Source organism: Magallana gigas, chromosome 4 (assembly GCF_963853765.1).
Source record: "Magallana gigas chromosome 4, xbMagGiga1.1, whole genome shotgun sequence".
NCBI classification, from domain to species: domain Eukaryota; kingdom Metazoa; phylum Mollusca; class Bivalvia; order Ostreida; family Ostreidae; genus Magallana; species Magallana gigas.
Window position 1 is genome coordinate 22,564,699 of NC_088856.1, and position 26,650 is coordinate 22,591,348.

The 26,650-nt window shown below is 33.7% G+C and overlaps 2 protein-coding genes across 2 annotated transcripts; both read right to left on the bottom strand.

Annotated features, from left to right (window-relative positions):
* Positions 1-216: 216 nt before the first annotated feature.
* On the bottom strand, positions 217-2,325 carry LOC105330559 (uncharacterized). Its single transcript, XM_066083470.1, has 2 exons — positions 2,114-2,325; positions 217-1,932 (listed from the first exon to the last, which is right to left on the bottom strand). The coding sequence occupies exon 2, from the start codon at positions 1,930-1,932 to the stop codon at positions 280-282; it is 1,653 nt and encodes a 550-aa protein (XP_065939542.1). The 5' UTR covers positions 2,114-2,325; the 3' UTR covers positions 217-279.
* Positions 2,326-6,456: 4,131 nt separating this feature from the next.
* On the bottom strand, positions 6,457-8,750 carry LOC105329443 (tripartite motif containing 13). Its single transcript, XM_011432312.4, has 2 exons — positions 8,545-8,750; positions 6,457-8,367 (listed from the first exon to the last, which is right to left on the bottom strand). The coding sequence occupies exon 2, from the start codon at positions 8,365-8,367 to the stop codon at positions 7,216-7,218; it is 1,152 nt and encodes a 383-aa protein (XP_011430614.3). The 5' UTR covers positions 8,545-8,750; the 3' UTR covers positions 6,457-7,215.
* Positions 8,751-26,650: the final 17,900 nt, after the last annotated feature.

A 26,650-nucleotide genomic window follows, 5' to 3' on the forward strand; every position in this document is an offset into this window, starting at 1 on the left:
TTAAACTTTAGAGCATGTGTACTGTATTAGTTTACATACGTCATACGTACGTAAACTGTCATTTATCGTACATATGTAACATGAATGACAAATCAAATATACTGCATGTATGTCAATATGAGGTTTCTTTATTACGTGAATCAAATGTAGATAAAACAAAATCATTCAGTCAATGTGAAATAAATGCAGTTTTATATCATAAAACTGAACGATATATACATGCAGCATACATTATTTACACAAAGTTATAGTCATCATAGATGTCTGATATAATGTTATTCATTTAAGATATCTGAAGACCTTGACGTTCCCAGTCCACTCGGCAACAAACAAGTTATCTAGATTATCAACACACAAACCGTACGGATCTTTCACGTTTTCGATGTAGCGTAAGAAATGCCCAATCTGGTCTAGGATGTGGATACAATTGTTGTAACAGTCTGCCGTCAGGATTTGACTCTGGCTGTTTGTCGTGATGCCAAAAGGTTCAAACGCATTCCTTTTGGCCTCTGGGGGATGACCGGTGTATCTCCATATAAGTTTTCCATCCTGATTAACCACAACTACTGCACCAGCCTCACAGTCAGCTACACAGATGTCATGGTTTCTGTTCTCTGTGATGTATTTAATTTTACTATTCCCTGAGTACAGATGTTTACCCTCATTATCAAATTGAATTGTTTGCTTCTCTGTACTTTCTGAGTATCTGACAACTTTAGATTGAGTCATTTCATCGTTATTCATACTAACCAGAAAATCACCAGTTGAGGCAAGACACAGATTGATAAGTGTCCATCCCTTTACTCTATTTATCTCTTCTATTTTTCCATCATTAATTTTGTTCAAAGTCTTCATTTTCCAGTCGCAATATACTAAAACTCCCCCACTAGTAACTGCTATATCATTTGGCATTTCTCCTGATTTTGTTGTGATGGTTTTCATGCATTTGCCATCAATACTGAAGCATTTTATGTCTCCAGTTTTTGCACCTGTCCAGATTTCTTCTTCATTATAAAAAGAAATACTGCGGAGATCTTCATACCCTGTATTAAATGTTTTGATGACCTCGGGTATATCTAACAGCTCTCTGGGTGAACAATTTTGTAATTTTATTTTGTAGTCATCTTCATCTGTTTTTGAAACTAGAGGTTTAATGGATCCAAACAATTCGTAAAACTGCTTTCCATTAATTGGCTTGGAAAAAAATGAAGGCAGTGTGACGTGAACTTTGACAGGAGGTATCCTGAATTCTTTAATCCTGGACTTGTATTCAAAAATAACAGACACATCATTGGAGTCTTCAAGTTCCGTTAGTTTAGATAGGTTTCCTTCAATCAATGATTCAATCAGTTTTATTTCATTCAAATGTTTTTCTAATATGTCACGGTGTTTTTCTTTAATCTCTGTTATTTCATTCTTCATCTTGTTGACCACTCTATTAACTTCTGTGTGCCATTTCTCTCCTTGATCTGATATAACTGTAGTGATTTTCTCATAGTCTCCATCTAGGTTGGCAATCTGGCAGATCAACTCGTTCCTTCTTTCTTCATACGTAGGGACAATAACTTTTTCCATTTCTTCAGCATCTTTTTCAATACCCCCTTTCTTCGTCTTGCAGATGTCTTCAAGGACTATGAAATCACTTTCTTTATGTTTATGGGATGCAGAACATATAACACAAAGAAACGAGTCACATGATTTACATTGCAATTTACACATTTCTTTGGAATGTATTTTGCATATTGAAAACTTCAAGGTTGATTTTCTCTCCTTGTATGGAACTATTACATGTTTATGATACCCATCAGAAATATGATCTCCTATACATGGATTGCACAAGCTGACATGGCAAATGTCACAGTAGCTCTTTGCTATGTTCTCCTTACAGAAGTCACATCGGACAACGTCTTGGGCACTACGGCGAGGATCCATCTAGACGAGAAAAAAAGACAAGGTTATTTAACTGTTCAAGTGTAAAATTAATGAATATTCAACCTGCATGTTTGTTATTCTGATTTTATTGTTCAATGTTGGTCTATTCAAGAACAGAATACAAATAAATATTGATCGAATTTCTAACGTTTATCATTAGTTCTTAGTTTACAGTGTTTACCTTATGAATCAAAATGGCGGATACTTCTTAAAACCGATTTCCATTACGTACTATCACCAAGACAACATTCCTGTTGCACAATATATCCAACCAGAAACTATAAATATGCAACACCTTAGTAAATATTACATATTAAATGGTTCTTTCCGCAACGTTTATCTCAATATTTGGTTAACTTATCAATGAAGACCAAAGTACAACAGATAATGAAGGACTTAGTCACTTGTAAAACTTCATGTAAATCTATTTTCGTTTTGAAACATTTCTTTAAATCTGTAGACTGTGTTGTGTAAAACCCGTGGGAATCCCAATAAGAAAATTGAAAAGACAAATATATTACCAACAACTGACGCTTTCTGTGATAAAGATTTTATAAAATGAACGTTTAGTTTTGAAAGGTATTTATTTTACACAATTGTCTGATTACATGAAATAATCCTTAATATTTACATTTTTTCACTTTTTTCTGTGATATTATTACGATTCAATTTTTAAGAATATAGCCCAATAATTTTATATAAGATGAGCGACAGAAAATGGGCGTGTCTTATGGCATAATCGATAAACGGCTGCGCCGCGTAGTAATACATAGCATGTACTACATGAAAAAAAATAGTGTTTTTAGAATGTAATTATAATATGCGGAAATAAGTGTGGAAATAAGAAATAATATAAATATAAGTACTGATAAGAAATCATACTTTGAATATTATGAGGTGATAATTATGGTCAGGCTTTATTGGATTTGGCCACGCTCCGACCGAAATTATCACATCATAATACTCAAAAAATGATTCCTTCTTCCTATAATAATAGAATTGAAAACCTAAATTATATTCAAGGTGGAAAAAAGAAGATTCAAACGTAAATCTAGTTTAAATAAAATGATCTGAAAGCAAACATGTGCACAAGCAACAGCTTTGTTTCATTTTTGCCTGCATAAATTTTCTTGTATTATTTTTGGTCAACCATTTTCTATCAAAAATTGTAAATACGTGTACCTTAACCATCCACTGTAAGAACCCAGCAGTACTTTAACAATGACGGCATTCTCCTAATAATCATCAATGTTTCGCATTCTTCTTTTGGCCACTCTAGTTTTTAGAATGAATTTTGAACCTACGCACAGTGCATAGTACATGTATATGGTATTTTTGTCATATGGCATTTTTTTATGTCAGTGTATTATAGACTGCATGCATGCCATGCAATTCCGAAGACAATAAAATATTTCTTGTTTCATACATATAACTTCGGGATTAATGTGTAATATATCTGGTTGACATGATGCATTTTTGTTATAACAGTAGTATTCTTTTTTTCTGTAAATGTATAACCCATCAATAACATTTTCTATTATAATTCTACATTATCTGTTAAAACCAAAGAACAAAGAAAAAAAATCGGAGCAAATAAAATCATACTACAAGCTCGTAGCATCGGGGGGGGGGGGGGGGAAGGGGGGGGGCTGGAATTGAAAGAAAGGATACCAACAGTGAAATTAGATGTTATATATAGCTATGAATACACTGTGCTTTGCCCCCTCCCCTACTCTCCCCACAACGGATTAGGATTTTCATGATTTTGAGAAGTCCGCTGAATTTCTTTTTTTCTTGTCAAAGTATTTTGGATGGGTTTGCCCCCCCCCCCCCTACACACACACACACACACACACACTTTCAGACACTATGAAAAATGCCTTTACTGCTGTAAGAAGGTAGATGAGTCAATACATGTTATTTAAACTTGATCTGTAAAGTTGATTAAGTTTATCAAAAACAACCATGTTAATACCACCTCAGTGTCTGAACGTTGGTGATTTTTATCTAAGGGGAGATCAACTCAAACTGCTAAAAAGGTTTTCCAAAACTCTGACACCATCTTTCCTTTCAAACAAGAGATTACCATTAAAAGAGTAACTTTATAGCAGTTTTAATTTTTTTCCTAAAATTTGATCAAAAGGGCATCATCTTAATTTATATCAAAAATACCATGGAATAATTAAATTCAAAGCTTTTGATATAGACATAAGACCGATGCACTTTTTTTGCCTGCCAGCAACAGTTGAACTGTAGTATAGAAGAGGATTTTAAAAACTTTTTAGGATAACAAAAAAAATACTTCCAAGAATAAATGCATTTATTTTCCAATACATGAACAACAGATAACAGACCCAACACCAGTTACTCTGATCCCGCGGCATATGTTTTCTCAATTTTGGCAAATGTTTTCTTGTTCCTAATCATCATGTACATGATTTTTCTGTCGGATACCCAAAAATAAAGAACATGTTTTTGAAGAAAAATTGAACTTTGTTAAGTATTTTGGGCCCATATAGGTGGGATTTAATGTTTTACAATCTATGATCTCATTTTTTCTACAAATGCTATTTAAGCTATGAATCTTGAACTAATAGATTACGTCGAGCAACCTCGGATAGCAATATCATATGAATTATTTTGGTGACTGAAAAAAGGTAAAGACGCAAGATGAAAAAACTCTAAATATTACTTGCTTTGGAAGGCCTGAAAGGGTGACTGAATAGCAAGCCTATGTTTTTAACCTTAAAAGTGCTCGATTGTGGAGGACATTTTTAGACGGTTTGAGTCTCCTTTATGTAAAGAGGAGCTGTATATATAAATTATGAAAAAAATACCCAAATAAAGAAGTCAAAATATATGGATATTTTTTTTAAAAGCTTATAATAATTTAAACATAAACAAATCATATCTTCAAATGCGATGTATATCTAGTGGTTGATTTATTGACCACCGAGCATCCTTAACATTTAATATTGACTCTTAATACGTAGATCATCGGGCACCATTAAACCACACATCTGATTCTGTTGTTATTAATATTAATTCGTTCCGGTTATATCCTCTCATTATATAATCACTTTGAACACATGTTCATATACAACAAAATTCTCATTAATAACAAGAATAGCAGATTCAAAGAAAGGTTATACCGTAGTTGAATATAGGACGAGATTAAAATCAGGTCTACTCAAAATAATTTCAAAATTACTTTTACAGTGAATCGAAAACGCAAATAATAATCATCATTGCATAATAATAAAAGTGAAAATGGGGTAACTTAACTACATGAATAATGTATTTAAACTTGTTAACAGTTATTACACAATTTATCTACACTTGAATTAAAAGGCATAATAAAGCGTGTTTTATTGAGGTAAGAAATATTGTTTATTTGTATTTTGTTTTTAGTTTCAAATTAAGTACAGAAGTTCATCAATTAACCGTATAACCTTTCTTAGTGGTCTTATATATGAAAATATGTAAGTGGTAAACGGATTCTTTTTCATTGCGTTTGATTATTTCATTCAGAAGTTATCTCTCTTATCAGGAGTTCATAAGTGGCTAATTCAGACCTCGTCCTTGTTTGGGGTTTTCTACATTGATTTGTGTGTGCATTAAAAAAATCATTGCACGAAACCCCGTTGGATAGCGCTATCTTTACGAACGATTAAGGCATCTTTCTTATATTTACTAGATAGCTATACAACAGCCATTTAACAAATGTTACCCACAGGGCCCCAGAGAGCGAGGGGGTAAATTCTATAAAGGCAATTTACTGAAAGCGTTGTCATCAAATAAGATACAATAACACAGGGTTGTATTGAAATGCCCCCTTTCTGATCTATCAAGGCAAATTAATTCTGTCATGGTCAAGAATGCAGATGTAGAAATGGATGATTTGATACAAATAATCACCATTCACGGGCATCTATATGCTAGCATTTTTACCTCGCATGTCAACTAAGTTGCATGTCGACACAACTAAGTTTCATGTCGACATAAATAAGTTGCATATCAACATAAATAAATAGAATGACATCATAGATAAATTGCATGTCAACATAAACAAATTATACATGTCAACATATTCATTTTGCATGTCAACATAAATAGGTAACATCTGGCAAGTCGGAAGTTATATGTGGGCGATTTTTTTTTTAATTTCCAATCATTTTGATTTGATTTCAATTTTCTTGCATGTCAACATATTATATTGCATGTTGACATAATTATCTACCATGTCAACCTACTCATTTCACATGTTGACATTCTCAAGTACGACGTTCATAAAGTTTTGTGAAGTCATAGGAAATATCATGCTTAAACGGTAAATTTTTCGTGTAATGATAAATGCGTACAAAATATAAAAAGTAACTTACATCCACTGTGATTGTAAATCGTATTTATTTTCAATCAAATCAAATACACAACACAGAACACTTATAACAATACTGTAATATGTCAGTTAACATGAATGAATATATTTTATAGGCCCATATACTGTACTCAATATAAAGAAAAAAATAAAATAAAATAAAATAAAAATAAACAGAAACAGAAACACTGTGGATCAGAGTATATCGTATTTACACACTGCCATATATTTTAGATAAATGATGATCTTCACCTTACCAGCATTGTGTATGTATGCATCACTATCAGAATAGCAAGAAAAGAGTTTCGACTTTTCAGTTAATGTCAAATAAGTGACTACAGTTTTATCCCATAAACACTGAGTAATGTACAGCGTACATTATTTACAAAATGTCAGTATTCATTTCAGATATTTGATGACCTTTACATCCCCAGTCCAGTACTCGGCAACATACAAATTGTCTTGATTATCAACACAGAGACCGTACGGATATTTCACGTTTTCGATGTAACGTAAGAACTTCCCATCCTGGTCCAGTATGTGGATACAACTGTTGTCACAGTCTGCCGTCAGGATCTGACTATGACCGTTTATTGTGATGCCACGGGGTCTATAAAGATTTTTCTTGGCTCTTGTGGGATGACCGGTGTATCTCCATCTGAGTTTCCCTTCCTGATTAACCACCACTACTGCACCAGCCCCCCAGTCAGCTACACAAATATCATGGTTTTTGTTTTCAGCAACGCATTTAATGCTAAAACTACTGGAGTACAGAGGCTTACCTTCATCATCAACTTGAATTGTCCGTTTCACTGTCCTTCCTGAGTATCGGACAACTTTAGATTGAGTTTTGTCATCGTTAGAAAGAACTACTAGAAGATCACCGGTAGAGCTAACACAAAAATTCATAGGTTCCATCCTTGAAATACAATTATCGCTTCTATTTTCCCATCTTTGACTTGATTCAAAGTCTTTAATGTACGGTCACAATACACTAAATCTCCAGCACTTGTGACTGCTATATCATCTGGATAATATCTTTGTTTTGTTGTGATGGTATTCATACATTTGCCACTTGTAGTAAAGCATTTTATGATATTACCACTGCCCGCACTTGTCCAGATTTCTTCATCAGTGTAAAAGGAGACACATCGAAGATGTTTAAACCCTGTGTTAAACGTGTTGATAACCTCAGGTATATCTATCGGTTCTCCGGATGAATCCTCTGGTAACTCAATCTTGTAGCCATCTTCATTTATTGTTGAGACTAAAGGTCTTAGGGTTCCAAACATTTCGCAAACCTGATCTCCGTTGATAGGCTTGGGAGAAAATGAAGGCAGTGTGACATTAACCTTGAAAGGCATTTTTCTAAAGTTATTAATTTTGGTTCTGTACTTTACGCTAACCGACACATCTTTAGATTCCTCAAGATCCTTTAAGGTAGATACGTTTCTTCTAATCAAGGATTCGATCTGCATGATTTCATTCAAATGTTTCTCCAATATATCACGGTGTTTTTCTTTTATCTCTGTTATTTCTTTTTTCATTTTGTTGATGACTCTGTCAACTTCTGTGTGCCATTTTACACCTTGTTCTGATATAACTATTGTAATTTTCTCATAGTCTCCATTGAGACTTTCAATCTGTTTAATTAACTCGTTCCTTATTTCTTCATACGTAGGGGCAATAACTTTTTCTATTTCTTCAGCATCTTTTTGTATACCCGTTTTATTTGCCTTGTAGATGTCTTCAAGGGCTATGAAATCATGACCTTTATGTGTTTCGGATGCAGCACACAAAGCACAAATTAAGACAGTACATGACTTGCATTGCAATTTACATGTTTCTTTGGAATGCGCTTTACATGTTGGAAATATTAAGGTTGATTTTCTTTCCTTAAAGGGAACTATTTTATGTTTGTCATACTCATCCGATATATGTTCTCCTATACAGGGCTTGCAGAGGCTGACATGACAAAAGTCACAGTAGCTCTGTACTATGTTCTCCTTACAGAGGTCACATCGGACCACGTCCTGGGCACTGTGGCGGGGATCCATCTAAGTCAGAAAAAAGTCAAGGTTTATCTACTGTTTATAAATCCATTCAAAAACAGTTCAGTTTTTTTTGGTTTTATAGACGGTTTTATGCTGTCCAAACAAAGACTAATTTAAAATACAGATGTCCTTTAATTCATTTTACAGGAATTGTTAGATCGTAGCTGACAGTGTTTATACCTTATAAATCAAAATGGCGGTTTCTCCTCAACCAGTTGGATCGAATGATACAGGTTTCCAACAGATATCCTCATCGAGTCAATATCCCTAGTGGATAAAATATCCAACCAAAATTTATAGCAATGCACCAAATAAGTTCAAAAAAACATCTGATGGCGTATAGGCGAGATATAGCAATGTTTATCTCATCTGGGGTTGCCGTTTAGTGATCAAGGTACAACACTCAGCTATCGACTACGTCACCTGGAAAACCCATGCATATATCCACTTTCGGTTTGTAATACTGCCGGTGGTTTGCTGAACTCGTAGGTATCAGAATAAAGAAGAATGAATATTAATATATTACATTCATATGAAGATCTTTGCAATAACATTTAAATATGTGAGTTTCTTGTTTTTAGTGATATTTTTTTTAAATATTTAAGGATTGTGTCATGTTGTAAATTTTGAATTTACCGCGTGGCAGTAAATATAATATTTACAACATGACAACTAGAAAATTTGCAACATGACAACTATAGTTAATTAATGAGTGCGATATAATTTAGCTTAAAAGTTATTTGTGCATGTGTCTTGAATAAGGAATTAAAATAATTATTACTATATGTTTTAACAAGATAAGAAATTTGAAATGCAACATGCACTTTGAAAACTTATTTAACAAACGACAAAGTGCTTTGACGCTTACCTGAGTATAATACTATACAGAATGTACAAAATAGCCATAATTATTCACATGTAATCATGAAAATGGTGCTTAATTGAAAGACGAAAATTTGCTTCAAGATAACAAGATTGAAAAGTCAATTGAATTTGAAACATATGATCTGAAAGTGTTTTAAGCATTTTATTGGAAGGGGTGATAAATTATTTGTATTTCATGGATTTTATTCATTCAATTGGTTGGCCATGGAGGTAAAATAGAACAACTTCCTAAATATAAGCATGAAGCATACGACAGTACAGGAAAGGGATGCATAGATTACACAATTATTCATGTGCAACATCTTTACGAATATCAGTTAAACCATTCTCTAATTATAATACAAATTGTAAAATAACGATACTTTATTTTAAACATACATGTAAGAACGTAACAGTCTGAGCTTTAATAACTTCAGAATCTGCATTTTCCTCATATCAGCATTTCCCATTCTTCATTGGCCAGTTTTGGAAAAATTGGATAAGTGCGTACATGTGATTCAAAATGCATTTCACATTTTTCAAAGAAAAGTTAAATAAAAATAACCCAAACAACGCAATTTTACCTTGGCGATTTTTACGGAGGTGGAGGGGGGTGGGGGGGGGGGGTATCCAGATAGTTTTAAAAGTTTTTTTACCACTCATACTATATCTTTTTTTCTTCATATTTTTCTACAAAAATGCTATAAAGAGTAAAGTATTTATAATTTTTTTTGGAGTCTCATTGTTTTCACTTTGCGTGCTAGTTGACTGAAAGTACATGTACATGTAAAGAGAATAGAATATTAAAGATTAAAGAAGATTAAGAATGTGTCAAATAATTATAATAATAACTAGACTCTTGTTGCTATAGCAACAAAAAGGTCTTCCGTTCCTCATGTATAAATCTGTACAAAAGATCCATTTCTCTTGTAAACAGAAAATGGATATAATTTATACCGTTAAGGAATTCCCAAGAAATAAACAAAACAAAAAGACAAAACGTCATTTTTTTAGTACTTTCTGTGACGACCGGAAGTTACGCCGGATCATACAAAACATAGTAAACAAATCTTCATACATTGCCTTGTCTTTCCTCAAAGTTTGGATGTTCAAGTTTTTGTTAGTTATAATATCTCGTTGAGAAAAGGTTTTTATCTCGGGCCCGGAAACGAACGAACGGAAGTGATTAAGAAATTGTAAATACGTATTTTAGTACATTTACCTATGATATGTTTTTGTTCATCACATTGAGTAAAATGTTAAAAAAATTCTAATGTTAAAAAAAACAACTTTTATTGCTTAAACACTTCGAGTGAAAACCGGAAGTGACGTACGACCAAATGGAACCCGTTTAACACATGTTCATTCAAATGTCCATTATCCATTCAAGTTTTGTGTATTGATCTCTCACAGTTTCTGAGATCTTGGGTGTAGTTTTTTTTTTTTAAAAAGAAGGCTACCTGAGATGTTTAAGATGTCTCACCGGAAGTAGATCTTTTTTGGGTTTTTTTTTACCATGTGTGGATGACCTCTTGTATTTTTTATAACTAAAATGTTACTTCCATGCTAAATAACCAAAATATTTTTAAAAATATCAAAATTGGGTGTACTTCCTGTGAAGACCGGAAGTCACGCCGGATGAAATAAAATAGTGTTAACACGTGTCCATACATAGGTCTATAATCCTACAAAGTTTGGTTGTTGAAGTCGTTACCGTTTTTGAGATCTCGTCGATATAAGGTTTTTTGTCTCGGGACAGGAAACGGACAAACGGAAGTGCTTAATGAAATTTAAATTTTTTATATCTTGTTACTTTCCTATTTTACATTATTATTCATCGAAGTAGCTAAAACTATCAAATTAAAACAGTTTAACGGATAAACAGTTTGATTTGTTTGAACTCTTCCGCTGTGGACCGGAAGTGACGGAAGACAAAATGAAACTGTTTAAACACATCTTCAATCTAATGTCTATGTTTAGTAAAAGCTTCGTGTCTTGATCACGTACAGTACCTGAGAACTTGCGGGTACAAAATATGTTTTAAAAAAGCTTCCTGAGATAATCGAGATATCTCACCGGAAGTAGAATTTTTTTGTTAATTCAACATTGTATAGATGACATATGTAAGGATCTATACTAATATCTTTATTCTATGGAAAATAAATTAAATACGTAAAAACAAAATTTTTTGAAGAGCTTCCGGTGACGACCGGAAGTTACGCCGAACAAAACAAAAATGTTTAAACACATCTACAACTACAGGTCTATCATCCCTCAAAGTTTGGATGTTCAAATCTTTATCGTTTCTGAGATCTCGATGTGACAAGCTTTTTGTCGCGGGACAGGAAACGGACGACAGGAAATGAATTTTAAAAAAATGAAAAAATCGCCTAGAGATATGATCATTTTCTATCAATCCTGAAAATTTCAAGTAAATCTATCCAGCCATCTCTGAGATATCTTGTGGACAAAAACTGGGAAAAAAATAATAATAACTAGACACTTGTTGCAAAAGCAACAAAAAGGTCTTCCGTTTTGATATACATGTATCAATTTAACTGTAAGACATTGCTTCTCTCACATAGAAAAAAAAGTGGATATGATAAATATTGTGAATAATCTCAATCACTTACAGTGACAAAAATCTCACGGACATTAAATTTGTAAAATGGAAAGCTACACAGAGACATTTGAGATATCTCACCGGAAGTAAAATTTATTTGCTAATTTAACATTATATAGATGACATATGTAAGATTATATACTGATATTTTCATTTTATGTAAAATGAATAAAATATGAAGAAAACAAAATTTTTGAAGTGCTTCCGGTGACGACCGGAAGTTACGCCGAACAAAACAAAACAGTGTTAACACATGTTCATACATAGGTCTATAATCCCACAAAGTTTGGTTGTTCAAGTCGTGACCGTTTTTGAGATCTCGTCGAAATAAGGTTTTTTGTCGTGGGACAGGAAACGGATATGCGGAAGTGCTCAATGTAAATTGTATTAAACATTTCTTGTATACTTGCCTTTTGTACGTTATATTTCATTTATCTAGCTAAAAATGTCAAAGAAAAACAGTTAAACTGATAAACAGCTCGATTTGTTTGAACTCTTCCGGTGTGTACCGGAAGTGACGGAAGACAAAATGAAACCAGTTAAACACATCTTCAATCAAATGTCTATCATCCACGAAAGTTCCGTGTCTTGATCACTTATAGTTTCTGAGATCTCGCGGGTACAAAATGTGTTTTAAAAAGGCTTCCTGAGATAATTGAGATATCTCACCGGAAGTAGAATTTTTTTGTTGATTTAACATTGCATAGATAAGTTATGCATAGAATTATACTTATTTATTTAATTTACGGAAAATGAATTTAATGCGTAAAGTAACTATTTTTGAACTGCTTCCGGTGACGACCGGAAGTTACGACGAACAAAACAAAAGTGTTTAAACACATCTACATACACAGGTCTATCATCCTACAAAAATTGTTTGATCAAGTCTTTACCATCTATGAGGTCTCGAGGTGACAAGCTTTTTCATTGCGGGGCAGGAAACGGACGACCGGAAATGAATTTTTAAAAAATGAAAAAATTTTTCCTACACTTTATCATTCTCTATTATTCCTGAAAATTTCAAGAAAATCTATCCAGTCATCTCTGAGAAAATCGGGGAAAAAAATAATAATAATAAAAATAATAATAACTAGACTCTTGTTGCTATAGCAACAAAAAGGTCTTCCGTTCCTCACATATAAATCTGTACAAAAGATCCATTTCTCTTGTAAACAGAAAACGGATATAATTTATACTTTAAAGGAATTCCCAAGAAATAAACAAAACAATAAGACAAAACGTCATTTTTTGAGTACTTTCTGTGACGACCGGAAGTTACGCCGGATCATACAAAACATAGTAAACATATCTTCATACATTGTCTTGTCTTTCCTCAAAGTTTGGATGTTCAGGTTTTTGTTAGTTATAATATCTCGTTGAGAAAAGTTTTTGTCTCAGGACCGGAAACGAACGACCGGAAGTGATTAAGAAATTGAAAATACGTATTTTAGTACATTTACCTATGATACGTTATTGTTCATCACATTGAGTAAAATGTTAAAAAAATTCTAATGTTAAAACAAAACAAAAAATCTTTTATTGCTTGAACACTTCGAGTGAAAACCGGAAGTGACGTACGACCAAATTGAACCCGTTCAACACATGTTCATTCAAATGTCCATTATCCATACAAGTTTTGTGTCTTGATCTCTCACTGTTTCTGAGATCTTGGGGGTAGTTTGTTTTTTTAAAAGAAGGCTACCTGAGATATTTGAGATGTCTCACTGGAAGTAGAACTTTTTTTGTTTTTTTTTACCATGTGTGGATGACCTCCTGTATTTTTGTAACTAAAATGTTACTTCCATGCTAAATAACCAACATATTTTTTAAAAATCAGAATTTGGTGTACTTCCTGTGATGACCGGAAGTTACGCCGGTTAAAACAAAATAGTGTTAACACGTGTCCATACACAGGTTTATAATCCTACAAAGTTTGGTTGTTGAAGTCGTTACCGTTTTTGAGATCTCTTTGATATAAGGTTTTTTGTCTCGGGACAGGAAACGGACAAACGGAAGTGCTTAATGAAATTTAAATTTTTTATATCTTGTTTAATTTCCTATTTTTCATTATTATTCATCAAAGTAGCTAAAACTATCAAAATAAAAACAGTTTAACGGATAAACAGTTTGATTTGTTTGAACTCTTCCGCTGTGGACTGGAAGTGACGGACGACAAAATGAAACTGTTTAAACACATCTTCAATCAAATGTCTATGATTAGTAAAAGTTTTGTGTCTTGATCACGTACAGTACCTGAGAACTTGCGGGTACAAAATATGTTTTAAAAAAGCTTCCTGAGATAATCGAGATATCTCACCGGAAGTAGAACTTTTTTGTTTATTTAACATTGCATAGATGACATATGTTAGGATCTATACTAATATCTTTATTCTATGGAAAATAAATTAAATACGTAAAAACAAAATTTTTTGAAGAGCTTCCGGTGACGACCGGAAGTTACGACGAACAAAACAAAAGTGTTTAAACACATCTACAACTATAGGTCTATCATCCCTCAAAGTTTGGATGTTCAAATCTTTATCGTTTCTGAGATCTCGATGTGACAAGCTTTTTGTCGCGGGACAGGAAACAGACGACAGGAAGTCGATTTTGAAAAAATGAAAAAAACGCCTCGAGATACGATCATTTTCTATCACTCCTGAAAACTTGAAGTAAATTTATCCAGCCATCTCTGAGATATCTTGTGGACAAAAAATGGGAAAAAAATAATAATAAAAAACATTACAATCTCTATAAGGTCTTCCGTTGGAAACGGAAGACCTTAACTAGACTCTTGTTGCTATAGCAACAAAAAGGTCTTCCGTTCCTGATGTATAAATCTGTACAAAAAGTTCATTTCTCTTGTAAACAGAAAATGGATATAATTTATACCGTTAGGGAATTCCCAAGAAATTAACAAAACAAAAAGACAAAACGTCATTTTTTTAGTACTTTCTGTGACGACTGGAAGTTACGCCGGATCATACAAAACATAGTAAACATATCTTCATACATTGCCTTGTCTTTCCTCAAAGTTTGGATGTTCAAGTTTTTGTTAATTATAATATCTCGTTGAGAAAAGGTTTTTATCTCGGGCCCGGAAACGAACGAACAGAAGTGATTAAGAAATTGTAAATACGTATTTTAGTACATTTACCTATGATGCGTTTTTGTTCATCACATTGAGTAAAATGTTAATAAAATTCTAATGTTAAAAAAAAACCAACTTTTATTGCTTAAACACTTCGAGTGAAAACCGGAAGTGACGTACGACCAAACGGAACCCGTTAAACACATGTTCATTCAAATGTCCATTATCCATTCAAGTTTTGTGTCTTGATCTCTCACAGTTTCTGAGATCTTGGGTGTAGTTTTTTTTTAAAAAAGAAGGCTACCTGAGATATTTAAGATGTCTCACCGGAAGTAGATCTTTTTAAGGTTTTTTTTTACCATGTGTGGATGACCTCTTGTATTTTTATAGCTAAAATGTTACTTCCATGCTGAATAACCAACATATTTTTAAAAAATCAGAATTTAGTGTACTTCCTGTGACGACCGGAAGTTACGCCGGATGAAACAAAATAGTGTTAACACATGTCCATACACAGGTCTATAATCCTACAAAGTTTGGTTGTTGAAGTCGTTACCGTTTTTGAGATCTCGTCGATACACATTTTTTTGTCTCGGGACAGGAAACGGACAAACGGAAGTGCTTAATAAAATTTAAATTTTTTATGTCTTGTTATTTTCCTATTTTACAATATTATTCATCAAAGTAGCTAAAACTATCAAATGAAAACAGTTTAACGGATAAACAGTTTGATTTGTTTGAACTCTTCCGCTGTGGACCGGAAGTGACGGAAGACAAAATGAAACTGTTTAAACACATTTTCAATCAAATGTCTATGATTAGTGATAGTTTCGTGTCTTGATCACGTACAGTACCTGAGAACTTTCGGGTACAAAATATGTTTTAAAAAAGCTTCCTGAGATAATCGAGATATCTCACCGGAAGTAGAATTTTTTTGTTTATTTAACATTGTATAGATGACATATGTAAGGATCTATACTAATATCTTTATTCTATGGAAAATAAATTAAATACGTAAAAACAAAAAAAATTGAAGAGCTTCCGTTGACGACCGGAACTTACGCCGAACAAAACAAAAATGTTTAAACACATCTACAACTATAGGTCTATCATCCCACAAATTTTGGATGTTCAAGTCTTTACCGTTTCTGGGATCTCGTTGGTACAAGCTTTGTCAACGCGGGACAGGAAACGGACGACCGGAAACGATTTTTGACAAAATGAAAAAAACGCCTCGAGATATTGTCATTCTCTTTCCTTCCAGAAAATTTCACATAAACCTATTAAGTCATCTCTGAGAAATCTTGTGGACAAAAACTGGGAAAAAAATAATAATAATAACTAGACTCTTGTTGCTATAGCAACAAAAAGGTCTTCCGTTCCTCATGTATTAATCTGCACAATAAATCCAGTTATCTTGTAAACAGAAAATGGATATAATATATATAAGCTTTGTGTCTTGATCTATCACAGTTTCTGAGATCTTATTTATACTTTGTTTTTAAAAAAGAAAGCTATCTGAGATATATGAGATGTCTCACGGGAAGTAGAACTTTTTTTTACCATGTGTAGATGACTTTTTGTATTTCTATAGCTAAATGTTACTTCAATGCTAAATAACCAAAATATTTAAAAAAAATCAAAATTGGGTGTACTTCCTGTGACGACCGGAAGTTACGCCGGATAAAACAAAATAGTGTTAACACATGTACATACATAGGTCTATCATCCCACAAAGTATGGATGTTCAAGTCGTTACTGTTTTTGAGATCTCGTTGAAATAAGGTTTATGGTTTCTGGACAGGAAACGGGCAAACGGAAGTGTTCAATCTGAATTGTATTCAATATTTCTTGTATACTTGCCATTTGTACATTATTTTTCATTTATTTAACTAAAAAATATCAAAGGAAAACAGTTAAACTGATAAACAGCTCGATTTTTTTAACTCTTCCGGTATGGACCGGAAGTGACGGAAGACAAAATGAAACCGGTTAAACACATCTTCAATCAAATGTCTATCATCCATGAAAGTTTCGTGTCTTGATCGCTTATAGTTTCCGAGATCTCGCGGGTTCAAATTGTGTTTTTAAAAAGCTACCTGAGATAATTGAGATATCTCACCGGAAGTAGAATTTTTTTGTTGATATAACATCGCATAGGTAACTTATGTATAGAATTATAGTTTTATGTTTATTCTATGGAAAAGAAATTTATTGCGTAGAAATAATAATTTTTGAAGTGCTTCCGGTGACGACCGGAAGTTACGACGAACAAAAAAAAATAGTTTAAACACATCTACAGCTATAGGTCTATCATCCCACAAAGTTTGGGTGTTCAAAACTTTACCGTTTTTGAGATCTCGAGGTGACAAGCTTTTTCAACGCGGGACAGGAAACGCACGACCGGAAATGAATTTTGAAAAAATGAAAAAAACGCCTAGAGATACTATCATTGTCTTTCATTCCAGAAAATTTCAAAAATATCTATCCAGCCATCTCCGAGAACTCTTGTGGACAAAAAAAGGAAAAAAAAAAATAATAATAATAACTAGACTCTTGTTGCTATAGCAACAAAAAGGTCTTCCGTTCCTCATGTATTAATCTGTTAAGTCCATTTCTCTTGTAAACAGAAAATGGCTATAACATATACTGAGAAAGAATTCCAAAGAAATAAAAAAAAACAAAAAGACAAAATGTCAATTTTTGAGTACTTTCTGTGACGACCGGAAGTTATGCCGGATCATATAGTACATAGTTAACATATATTCATACATTGTTTTGTCTTTCCTCGAGGTTTTGATGTTCAAGTTTTTGTAAGTTATAATATCTCTTTGAAAAAAGGTTTTTAGTCTCGGTACCGGAAACGAACAAACTGAAGTGATTTAAGAAATTAAAAGTAGATATTTTAGTACATTTACCTACGGTACGTTTCTGTTCATCAAATTAAGTAAAATATTAAAACAAATCTAAAGTTAAAAAAAAACTTCTATTCCTTGAACGCTTCAATCGAGAACCGGAAATGACGTACGACCAAATGAAACCCGTTAAACACATGTTCAATCAAATGTTAATTATACATATAAATTTTGTTTCTTGATCTCTCACAGTTTCTGAGATCTTGTGGGTACTTTGTTTTTTAAACAGAAGGCTACCTGAGATATTTGAGATGTCTCACCGGAAGTAGAACTTTTTGTTGTTTATTTATAATGTATATATGAACTTTTGTATATCTATAGCTTAAATGTTACTTCCATGCTAATTAACCAAATATTTTTAAAAAATCAAAATTGGGTGTACTTCCTGTGACGACCGGAAGTTACGCCGAACAAAACAAACTAATGTGAACCCATGTACATACATAGATTTATCATCCCACAATATTTGGTTGTTCAAATTGTTACCGTTTTTAAGATCTCGTCGAAATAAGGTTTTTTGTCTCGGGACAGGAAACGGACAGACGGAAGTGCGCATTGTAAATTGTATTAAATATTTTTTGTATACTTGCCTTTGGTACATAATTGTTCATTAAAATAACTTAAAATATCAAAAGAAAACAGTTAAACTTATAAACAGCTTGATTTTTTTTAACTCTTCCTTTGTGGACCGGAAGTGACGGAAGACAAAATGAAACCGGTTAAACATATCTTCAATCAAATGTCTATCATTCATAAAAGTTTCATGATTTGATCATTTATAGTTTCTGAGATCTCGCGGGTACAAAAAGTGTTTTAAAAAAGCTACCTGAGATAATTGAGATATCTCACCGGAAGTAGAATTTTTTGTTGATATAACATCGCATAGATAACTTATGTACAGAATTATAGTTTTATGTTTATTCTATGGAAAAGAAATTCAATGCGTAAAAATAATTATTTTTGAAGTGCTTCCGGTGACGACCGGAAGTTACGACGAACAAAACAAAATAATTTAAACACATCTACAACTATAGGTCTATCATCGTACAAAGTTTGGTTGTTCAAGTCTTTACCGTTTTTGAGATCTCGAGGTGACAAGCTTTTTCGTTGCGGGACAGGAAACGGACGACCGGAAATGATTTTTGAAAAAATGAAAAAAACGCCTAGAGATATTATCATTCTCTTCCATTCCAGAAAATTTCAAAAAAATCTATCCGGCCATCTCTGAGAAATCTTGTGGACAAAAAAAGGAAAAAAAAAAATAATAATAATAAAAAACCTTACAATCACTATAAGGTCTTCCGTTGGAAACGGAAGACCTTAAAAAACCTTACAATCACTATAAGGTCTTCCGTTGGAAGCGGAAGACCTTAACTAGACACTTGTTGCAAAAGCAACAAAAAGGTCTTCCGTTTTGATATACATGTATCAATTGAACTGTAAGACATTGCTTCTCTTACATGCAAAAAAAAGTTGATATGATAATTATTGTGAATGATATATCCAGACGTTACTTACATGTAAAACAACGAGAATGAAAAAGAAATCAATTTTTTAAGTACTTTCTGTGACGACCGGGAGTAACGCCGATCTAAACAAAAATGTTAACCATTTGTACAATCATAAGTCAATCTTTCCTCAAAGTTTGGTTGTTCACGACTCTGCCAAATCTAAGATCTATTTGAAACAATATTTTTTGTCTCGGGACCGAAACGGACGAACGAAAGTGATTAATAAAAACAAAAGCTGGAATTTCTCGTACATTTGCTTAATGTACATCACTGTTTATCAGGCTAGATGAAATTCCAAGAAAGTCAGCTAAACTTGTTAAAAACAGGATTTGTTTGAACCCTTCCGGTAAGAACCGGAAGTGACAGTTGACAAAATTAAACCCGTTAAACACATCCCCAATCAAAATTCTATCAAACAATCTATGAAAGATTCGTGTCTCAATCACTTACAATGACAAAAATATTGCGGACATCAAATTTGTAAAAAGAAAAGCTACATAGAGATATTTGAGATATCTCACCGGAAGTAAAATTTATTTGCCAATTTAAAATTATATAGATGACATATGTAAGATTGTATACTGATATTTTCATTTTATGTAAAATGAATAAAACAAATTTTTGAAGTGCTTCCGGTGACGACCGGAAGCTACGCCGAACAAAACAAAATAGTGTAAACATATGTACATACATAGGTCTATCATCCCACAAAGTTTGATCGTTCAAGTCGTTACCGTTTTTGAGATCTCCAGGAATCAAGTTTTTTTGTCTCGGGACAGGAAACGGACAAACGGAAGTGCTCAATGTAAATTGTCATTAATTTTTTTTTGTACTTGCCCTTTCTACTTAATTGTTCATCGACTTCACTACAAATATCAAAGGAAAACAGTTAAACTGATAAACAGCTCGATTTGTTTGAACTCTTTCTGTGTGGACCGGAAGTGACGGAAGACAAAACGAAACCGGTTAAACACATCTTCAATCAAATGTCTATCATCCATGAAAGTTTTGTGCTTTGATCACTTATAGTTTCTGAGATCTCGTTTGTACAAAATGTGTTTCAAAAAAGCTACCTGAGATATTTGAGATATCTCACCGGAAGTCGAATTTTTTTGTTGAGTTAACATCGCATAGACAATCTATGCATAGATTTATACTTCTATATCTATTTTATGGAAAAAGAATTTTATGCGAAAAAGGAGTTATTTTTGAAATGCTTCCGGTGACGACCGGAAGTTACGACGAACAAAACAAAATAGTGTGAACACATCTACTGCTATGGGTCTATCATCCCACAAAGTTTGGATGTTCAAGTCTTTACCGTTTTTGAGATCTCGTTGATACAAGCTTTTTCAACGCGGGACAGGAAACGGACAAACGGAAGTGCTCAATCTAAATTGTATTTAATATATCTTGTAAACTTGCCCTTTGTACTTCATTTCTCATCCAGCACACTACAAATATCAAAGGAAAACAGTTAAACTGATAAACAGCTCGATTTGTTTGAACTCTTTCTGTGTGGACCGGAAGTGACGGAAGACAAAACGAAACCGGTTAAACACATCTTCAATCAAATGTCTATCATCCATGAAAGTTTTGTGCTTTGATCACTTATAGTTTCTGAGATCTCGTTTGTACAAAATGTGTTTCAAAAAAGCTACCTGAGATATTTGAGATATCTCACCGGAAGTCGAATTTTTTTGTTGAGTTAACATCGCATAGACAATCTATGCATAGATTTATACTTCTATATCTATTTTATGGAAAAAGAATTTTATGCGAAAAAGGAGTTATTTTTGAAGTGCTTCCGGTGACGACCGGAAGTTACGACGAACAAAACAAAATAGTGTGAACACATCTACTGCTATGGGTCTATCATCCCACAAAGTTTGGATGTTCAAGTCTTTACCGTTTTTGAGATCTCGTTGATACAAGCTTTTTCAACGCGGGACAGGAAACGGACAAACGGAAGTGCTCAATCTAAATTGTATTTAATATATCTTGTAAACTTGCCCTTTGTACTTCATTTCTCATCCAGCACACTACAAATATCAATGGAAATAAGTTAAACTGATAAACAGCTCGATTTGTTTGAACTCTTTCTGTGTGGACCGGAAGTGACGGAAGACAAAACGAAACCGGTTAAACACATCTTCAATCAAATGTCTATCATCCATGAAAGTTTTGTGCTTTGATCACTTATAGTTTCTGAGATCTCGTTTGTACAAAATGTGTTTCAAAAAAGCTACCTGAGATATTTGAGATATCTCACCGGAAGTCGAAATTTTTTGTTGAGTTAACATCGCATAGATAACCTATGCATAGATTTATACTTATATATTTATTTTATCGAAAATGAATTTATGCGAAAAAATAGTTATTTTTGAAGTGCTTCCGGTGACGACCGGAAGTTACGACGAACAAAACAAAATAGTGTGAACACATCTACTGCTATGGGTCTATCATCCCACAAAGTTTGGATGTTCAAGTCTTTACCGTTTTTGAGATCTCGTTGATACAAGCTTTTTCAACGCGGGACAGGAAACGGACAAACGGAAGTGCTCAATCTAAATTGTATTTAATATATCTTGTAAACTTGCCCTTTGTACTTCATTTCTCATCCAGCACACTACAAATATCAATGGAAATAAGTTAAACTGATAAACAGCTCGATTTGTTTGAACTCTTTCTGTGTGGACCGGAAGTGACGGAAGACAAAACGAAACCGGTTAAACACATCTTCAATCAAATGTCTATCATCCATGAAAGTTTTGTGCTTTGATCACTTATAGTTTCTGAGATCTCGTTTGTACAAAATGTGTTTCAAAAAAGCTACCTGAGATATTTGAGATATCTCACCGGAAGTCGAAATTTTTTGTTGAGTTAACATCGCATAGATAACCTATGCATAGATTTATACTTATATATTTATTTTATCGAAAATGAATTTATGCGAAAAAATAGTTATTTTTGAAGTGCTTCCGGTGACGACCGGAAGTTACGACGAACAAAACAAAATAGTGTGAACACATCTACTGCTATGGGTCTATCATCCCACAAAGTTTGGATGTTCAAGTCTTTACCGTTTTTGAGATCTCGTTGATACAAGCTTTTTCAACGCGGGACAGGAAACGGACAAACGGAAGTTCTCAATCTAAATTGTATTTAATATATCTTGTAAACTTGCCCTTTGTACTTCATTTCTCATCCAGCACACTACAAATATCAAAGGAAATAAGTTAAACTGATAAACAGCTCGATTTGTTTGAACTCTTTCTGTGTGGACCGGAAGTGACGGAAGACAAAACGAAACCGGTTAAACACATCTTCAATCAAATGTCTATCATCCATGAAAGTTTTGTGCTTTGATCACTTATAGTTTCTGAGATCTCGTTTGTACAAAATGTGTTTCAAAAAAGCTACCTGAGATATTTGAGATATCTCACCGGAAGTCGAAATTTTTTGTTGAGTTAACATCGCATAGATAACCTATGCATAGATTTATACTTATATATTTATTTTATCGAAAATGAATTTATGCGAAAAAATAGTTATTTTTGAAGTGCTTCCGGTGACGACCGGAAGTTACGACGAACAAAACAAAATAGTTTAAACACATCTACAACTATAGGTATATCATCCCTCAAAGTTTGGAGGTTCAAGTCTTTATCGTTTCTGAGATCTCATTGTCCATAGCTTTTTGTCGCGGGACAGGAAACGGACGACAGGAAGTGAATTTTGAAAAAATGAAAAAAACGCCTAGAGATATTATCATTTTCTATCAGTCCTGAAAATTTCAAGAAAATCCATCCCGCCATCTCTGAGAAATCTTGTGGACAAAAAAAGGAAAAAAAAAATAATAATAACTAGACACGATCTCGTTGCGAGCAACGAGGAGGTCTTCCGTCCGATTTTTAGAAGAGGAAATGACCTTGACTTTTATCTTCATCAACGAAACATATCAGGAAATGCAGATGTGATCTTACAGAGCGATGGATGAAGGATTATACACCCCGTTGGATCCCTAATTTGAAGGACCAGCCCCATATATTTCATATTAAATAAGAGGTCTTTTGACCTAATAACACGTCTAATAACCTGTAATAAAAAGAAACCGAAGAAAAAAAAGAGGGTCTTCCTTTGTAAACGGAAGACCCTAATAACAATAAGAATAGAAGGGTCTTCCGCTGAAGACGGAAGACCCTAATAATAAAAGACTGTTTTTGTCTGAATCTTAATTGAAGAGTGTTTTTCAACTTGAACTTTAGTCCAACAACCCTTTTATGTTGAATATTTTAGTTAGAAATTAAATAAAAGGGAGAGAAAGAAATAGAGAGAAAGAACAATTCTTGGCTCCGGCGAGATTAGAACACACAGCCTTTGCAGATGTCTCAAAACATGGCTGACGCGAAATAATTCCCGAATTTGTCTTTGAATTTGGGGCGTTTCCGCCCGGGAGAAGAGCTGAGTTTTTGTATGAGATGAAAAACAACGTGTAAGATGTCTGACTATTCAGGTTTGGTAACAGTGCGAGGTCATTTGAAATATTTATGCGTGTTTGTGTCTGCACCCCTGCGAATGTGTTCGGAATGTTTTCTTTATCGTTGCTAAGTAAGTAATAAATCCAGAGGTGCTCGAATGAAACTTCACGAGACTTCACCGATATTTGTTCACTTCCTGTGAAATTTCGAGCGGAAGTATAAGTGTTCGGATAATATTCTCAAAATACGTAAGTACTGGTCGTTTTTCATATCACATCCTACTATGATTTATGTTAAAACAGGAAAAGCTTTCAAGATGTATGTCTTATTTTACCATCTAGCAGTTATTTATATTAAACGATAATATTCAGAACAGAGTTATCGTTCGTGTTCAAACACGTGTAGAGTGGTTGAAAATATAACCATTGGGTTGCTTAATAAAATCATAGCCATGTTTGATGCTTGTGGTGTGCAATACCATGTTTTAAAAAAAAATAGTGGGTGTCTGTTTTGCATTTAAACTTAGTATATCGAGCCATTTTCAAGGAACATTCTGCATAAAATGGTATAGTCTGTTTCACTATTGATGTTATTACTAGGTCAGGCGCGGATCAAAAATTAATCCTCAGGAGGGATCTCTTTTAAACATGTTAGTTGTTGCAACAGCAAACAAAAACTAATTTTTGTATAGTCACATTTATTTCTAGAACACATTTTATTCACCAATTAATGAAGATAAAGTTTAAAATCAATAAACCTCTAGATTTTATATTTGACTACCTATATTAAGAACCTAGATACATGTACTGTGAAATAAACTTTATACACGAGGTACGATTTTTACTGCGAAACTGAAAGGGGGGGGGGTGAAAAAACCTGAGCTTGATTTTCGTCGTAAATAAATCGAAAATAGAATTTTGAGGTGTGGATCTCGGATTCGGTCATGACATGTAGTACAGTAATCTATAATTGAACTAGGTTGAAAATAAAGGTTCAAGATGAAAGATCCCGTAAATTCAGGCCAGAAAAACTAAATGATTTTATAGTAAACGGGGGGGGGGGGGGGGGGTCGGTGCGTGTACTGTGTAAATTTAAATTTTCCGGTATAGGCAATAAGCGCCGTTTAATCTCAGGAATTTCGACTTGATTGTTCAATCCGCTGCATATTTGGCAGACAATAAGAATGGTGTCCGAGGTTCATTTTCACGAATTTTCATTAGGATTGAGTGAAGGGCTTGGGAGTTATGATTTTTTTTACAGTACATATCAATCACGACAATTGAAACTCAAATGCCAAAAACTTCATAACTCTGTTAATAATGAACGAATTGGTCTGGTAATTAGTACAGTAATCTAGAATGGTAATTAGTTAAAGTTAAAGGCCCAAGATCAAAGATCAAGGAAAATCGGGCCAGAAAAACTAAATGATTTTATGAATGGGGGGGGGGGGGGTTGGTCGGTGACTTCTATATTAAACGTAGACTATTAAATTCTAAATATCACAAATTACACAATTTCTAAACAATATACATATGTTAGAACAATGTATAAGCGTTGTTTGAAAGATGTAACTATTGATTTTTTAACATCTGTTTATCTTAGGCTCAAACACTCATAAACGGCTGGTCAGTTTTCAAACCTTGTCGCAGTCACCCGTTCGTTTGTATAGTTACGTGTATAAACTTTTGAGGTTTTTCTTAATCCCAGACAGGCAACAGATTTGTATCAGTATATAGACATGCACAAAAAAAGGAAAAAGTCCACCATCTTTAATTTTAGCGTTGACTTCCAATCAGTATGAAGACAATCATTAAGCAATGAATTTCAAATTATTTGAATCCATAGACATTATCCCGTAACTTGAAATAAATACATGTATACTTTTTGGACGCCAATGTACATTTAGCCTCTGTCCAATTTACTGCATGTTACCTGTACAAGTACTTTAGAGAGAGAGAGAGAGAGAGAGAGAGAGAGAGAGAGAGAGAGAGAGAGAGAGAGAGAGAGAGAGAGAGAGAGAGAGAGAGAGAGAGAGAGAGAGAGAGAGAGAGAGAGAGAGAGAGAGAGATTTTCTAGTTTTTTATAGTGTTTAGGGAATCAGTATATCAGCAACGAATGTCAATAAACGCATGCATACATGCAAGCGTGTATCTATATATGTGAACAAATACTAATCAGTCGTCCTTTTAAGGTCATGTAGAATAACGTTGGTGCATTGCTAAATGTTGTGTGCATACAGTCATTGAGATGGCGGCATTTCTTTGATGCCGGCAAAGCGACCCAGTGAACTCTAATGCGGTCGTACTGCAGGGGCGCTTCGGCGGCATGTCTTTGATGGCGGCGATGCGAACTGCTGACAAAAACGAGCTCTATATTTGTACTAAAAAAGCTGTTATTATTTTTATTTATGATAAAAATAAAACGGAAAACAAAAAAAACCATCATTTTAAAGGTAAAATCGTTAAACAAAAGAAAATTAGGGAAGAACAAATAATCGGCACTCGGGGATGGAACCCGGGTCGCCTGGGCACAAGTCCAACACTCTATCGACTGAGCTACGCGGACTCTCGCTTCAGAACTTTTGAACTCAAAATCTCGGGAATGCCTGGATCGATTTTAACACGAATTTCATATTCTGAAGTGTTTTAAGCGTCTCTATCGAATAAAAACATAAATAAAATTCAAATCTAAAAATTTGAAAAATTAAGGTTTTTCATTTCCTTCCGGTGACGACCGGAAGTGATGGCGGACGTTCGGATATGCGAAGGGCACTGCGGCCGTTCACTCACTACCATCTCTGA

Excerpts from the sequence above, each read along its gene's own strand:
- LOC105330559 (XM_066083470.1), bottom strand. The coding sequence starts at position 1,932 with ATGGATCCTCGCCGTAGTGCCCAAGACGTTGTCCGATGTGACTTCTGT.
- LOC105329443 (XM_011432312.4), bottom strand. The coding sequence starts at position 8,367 with ATGGATCCCCGCCACAGTGCCCAGGACGTGGTCCGATGTGACCTCTGT.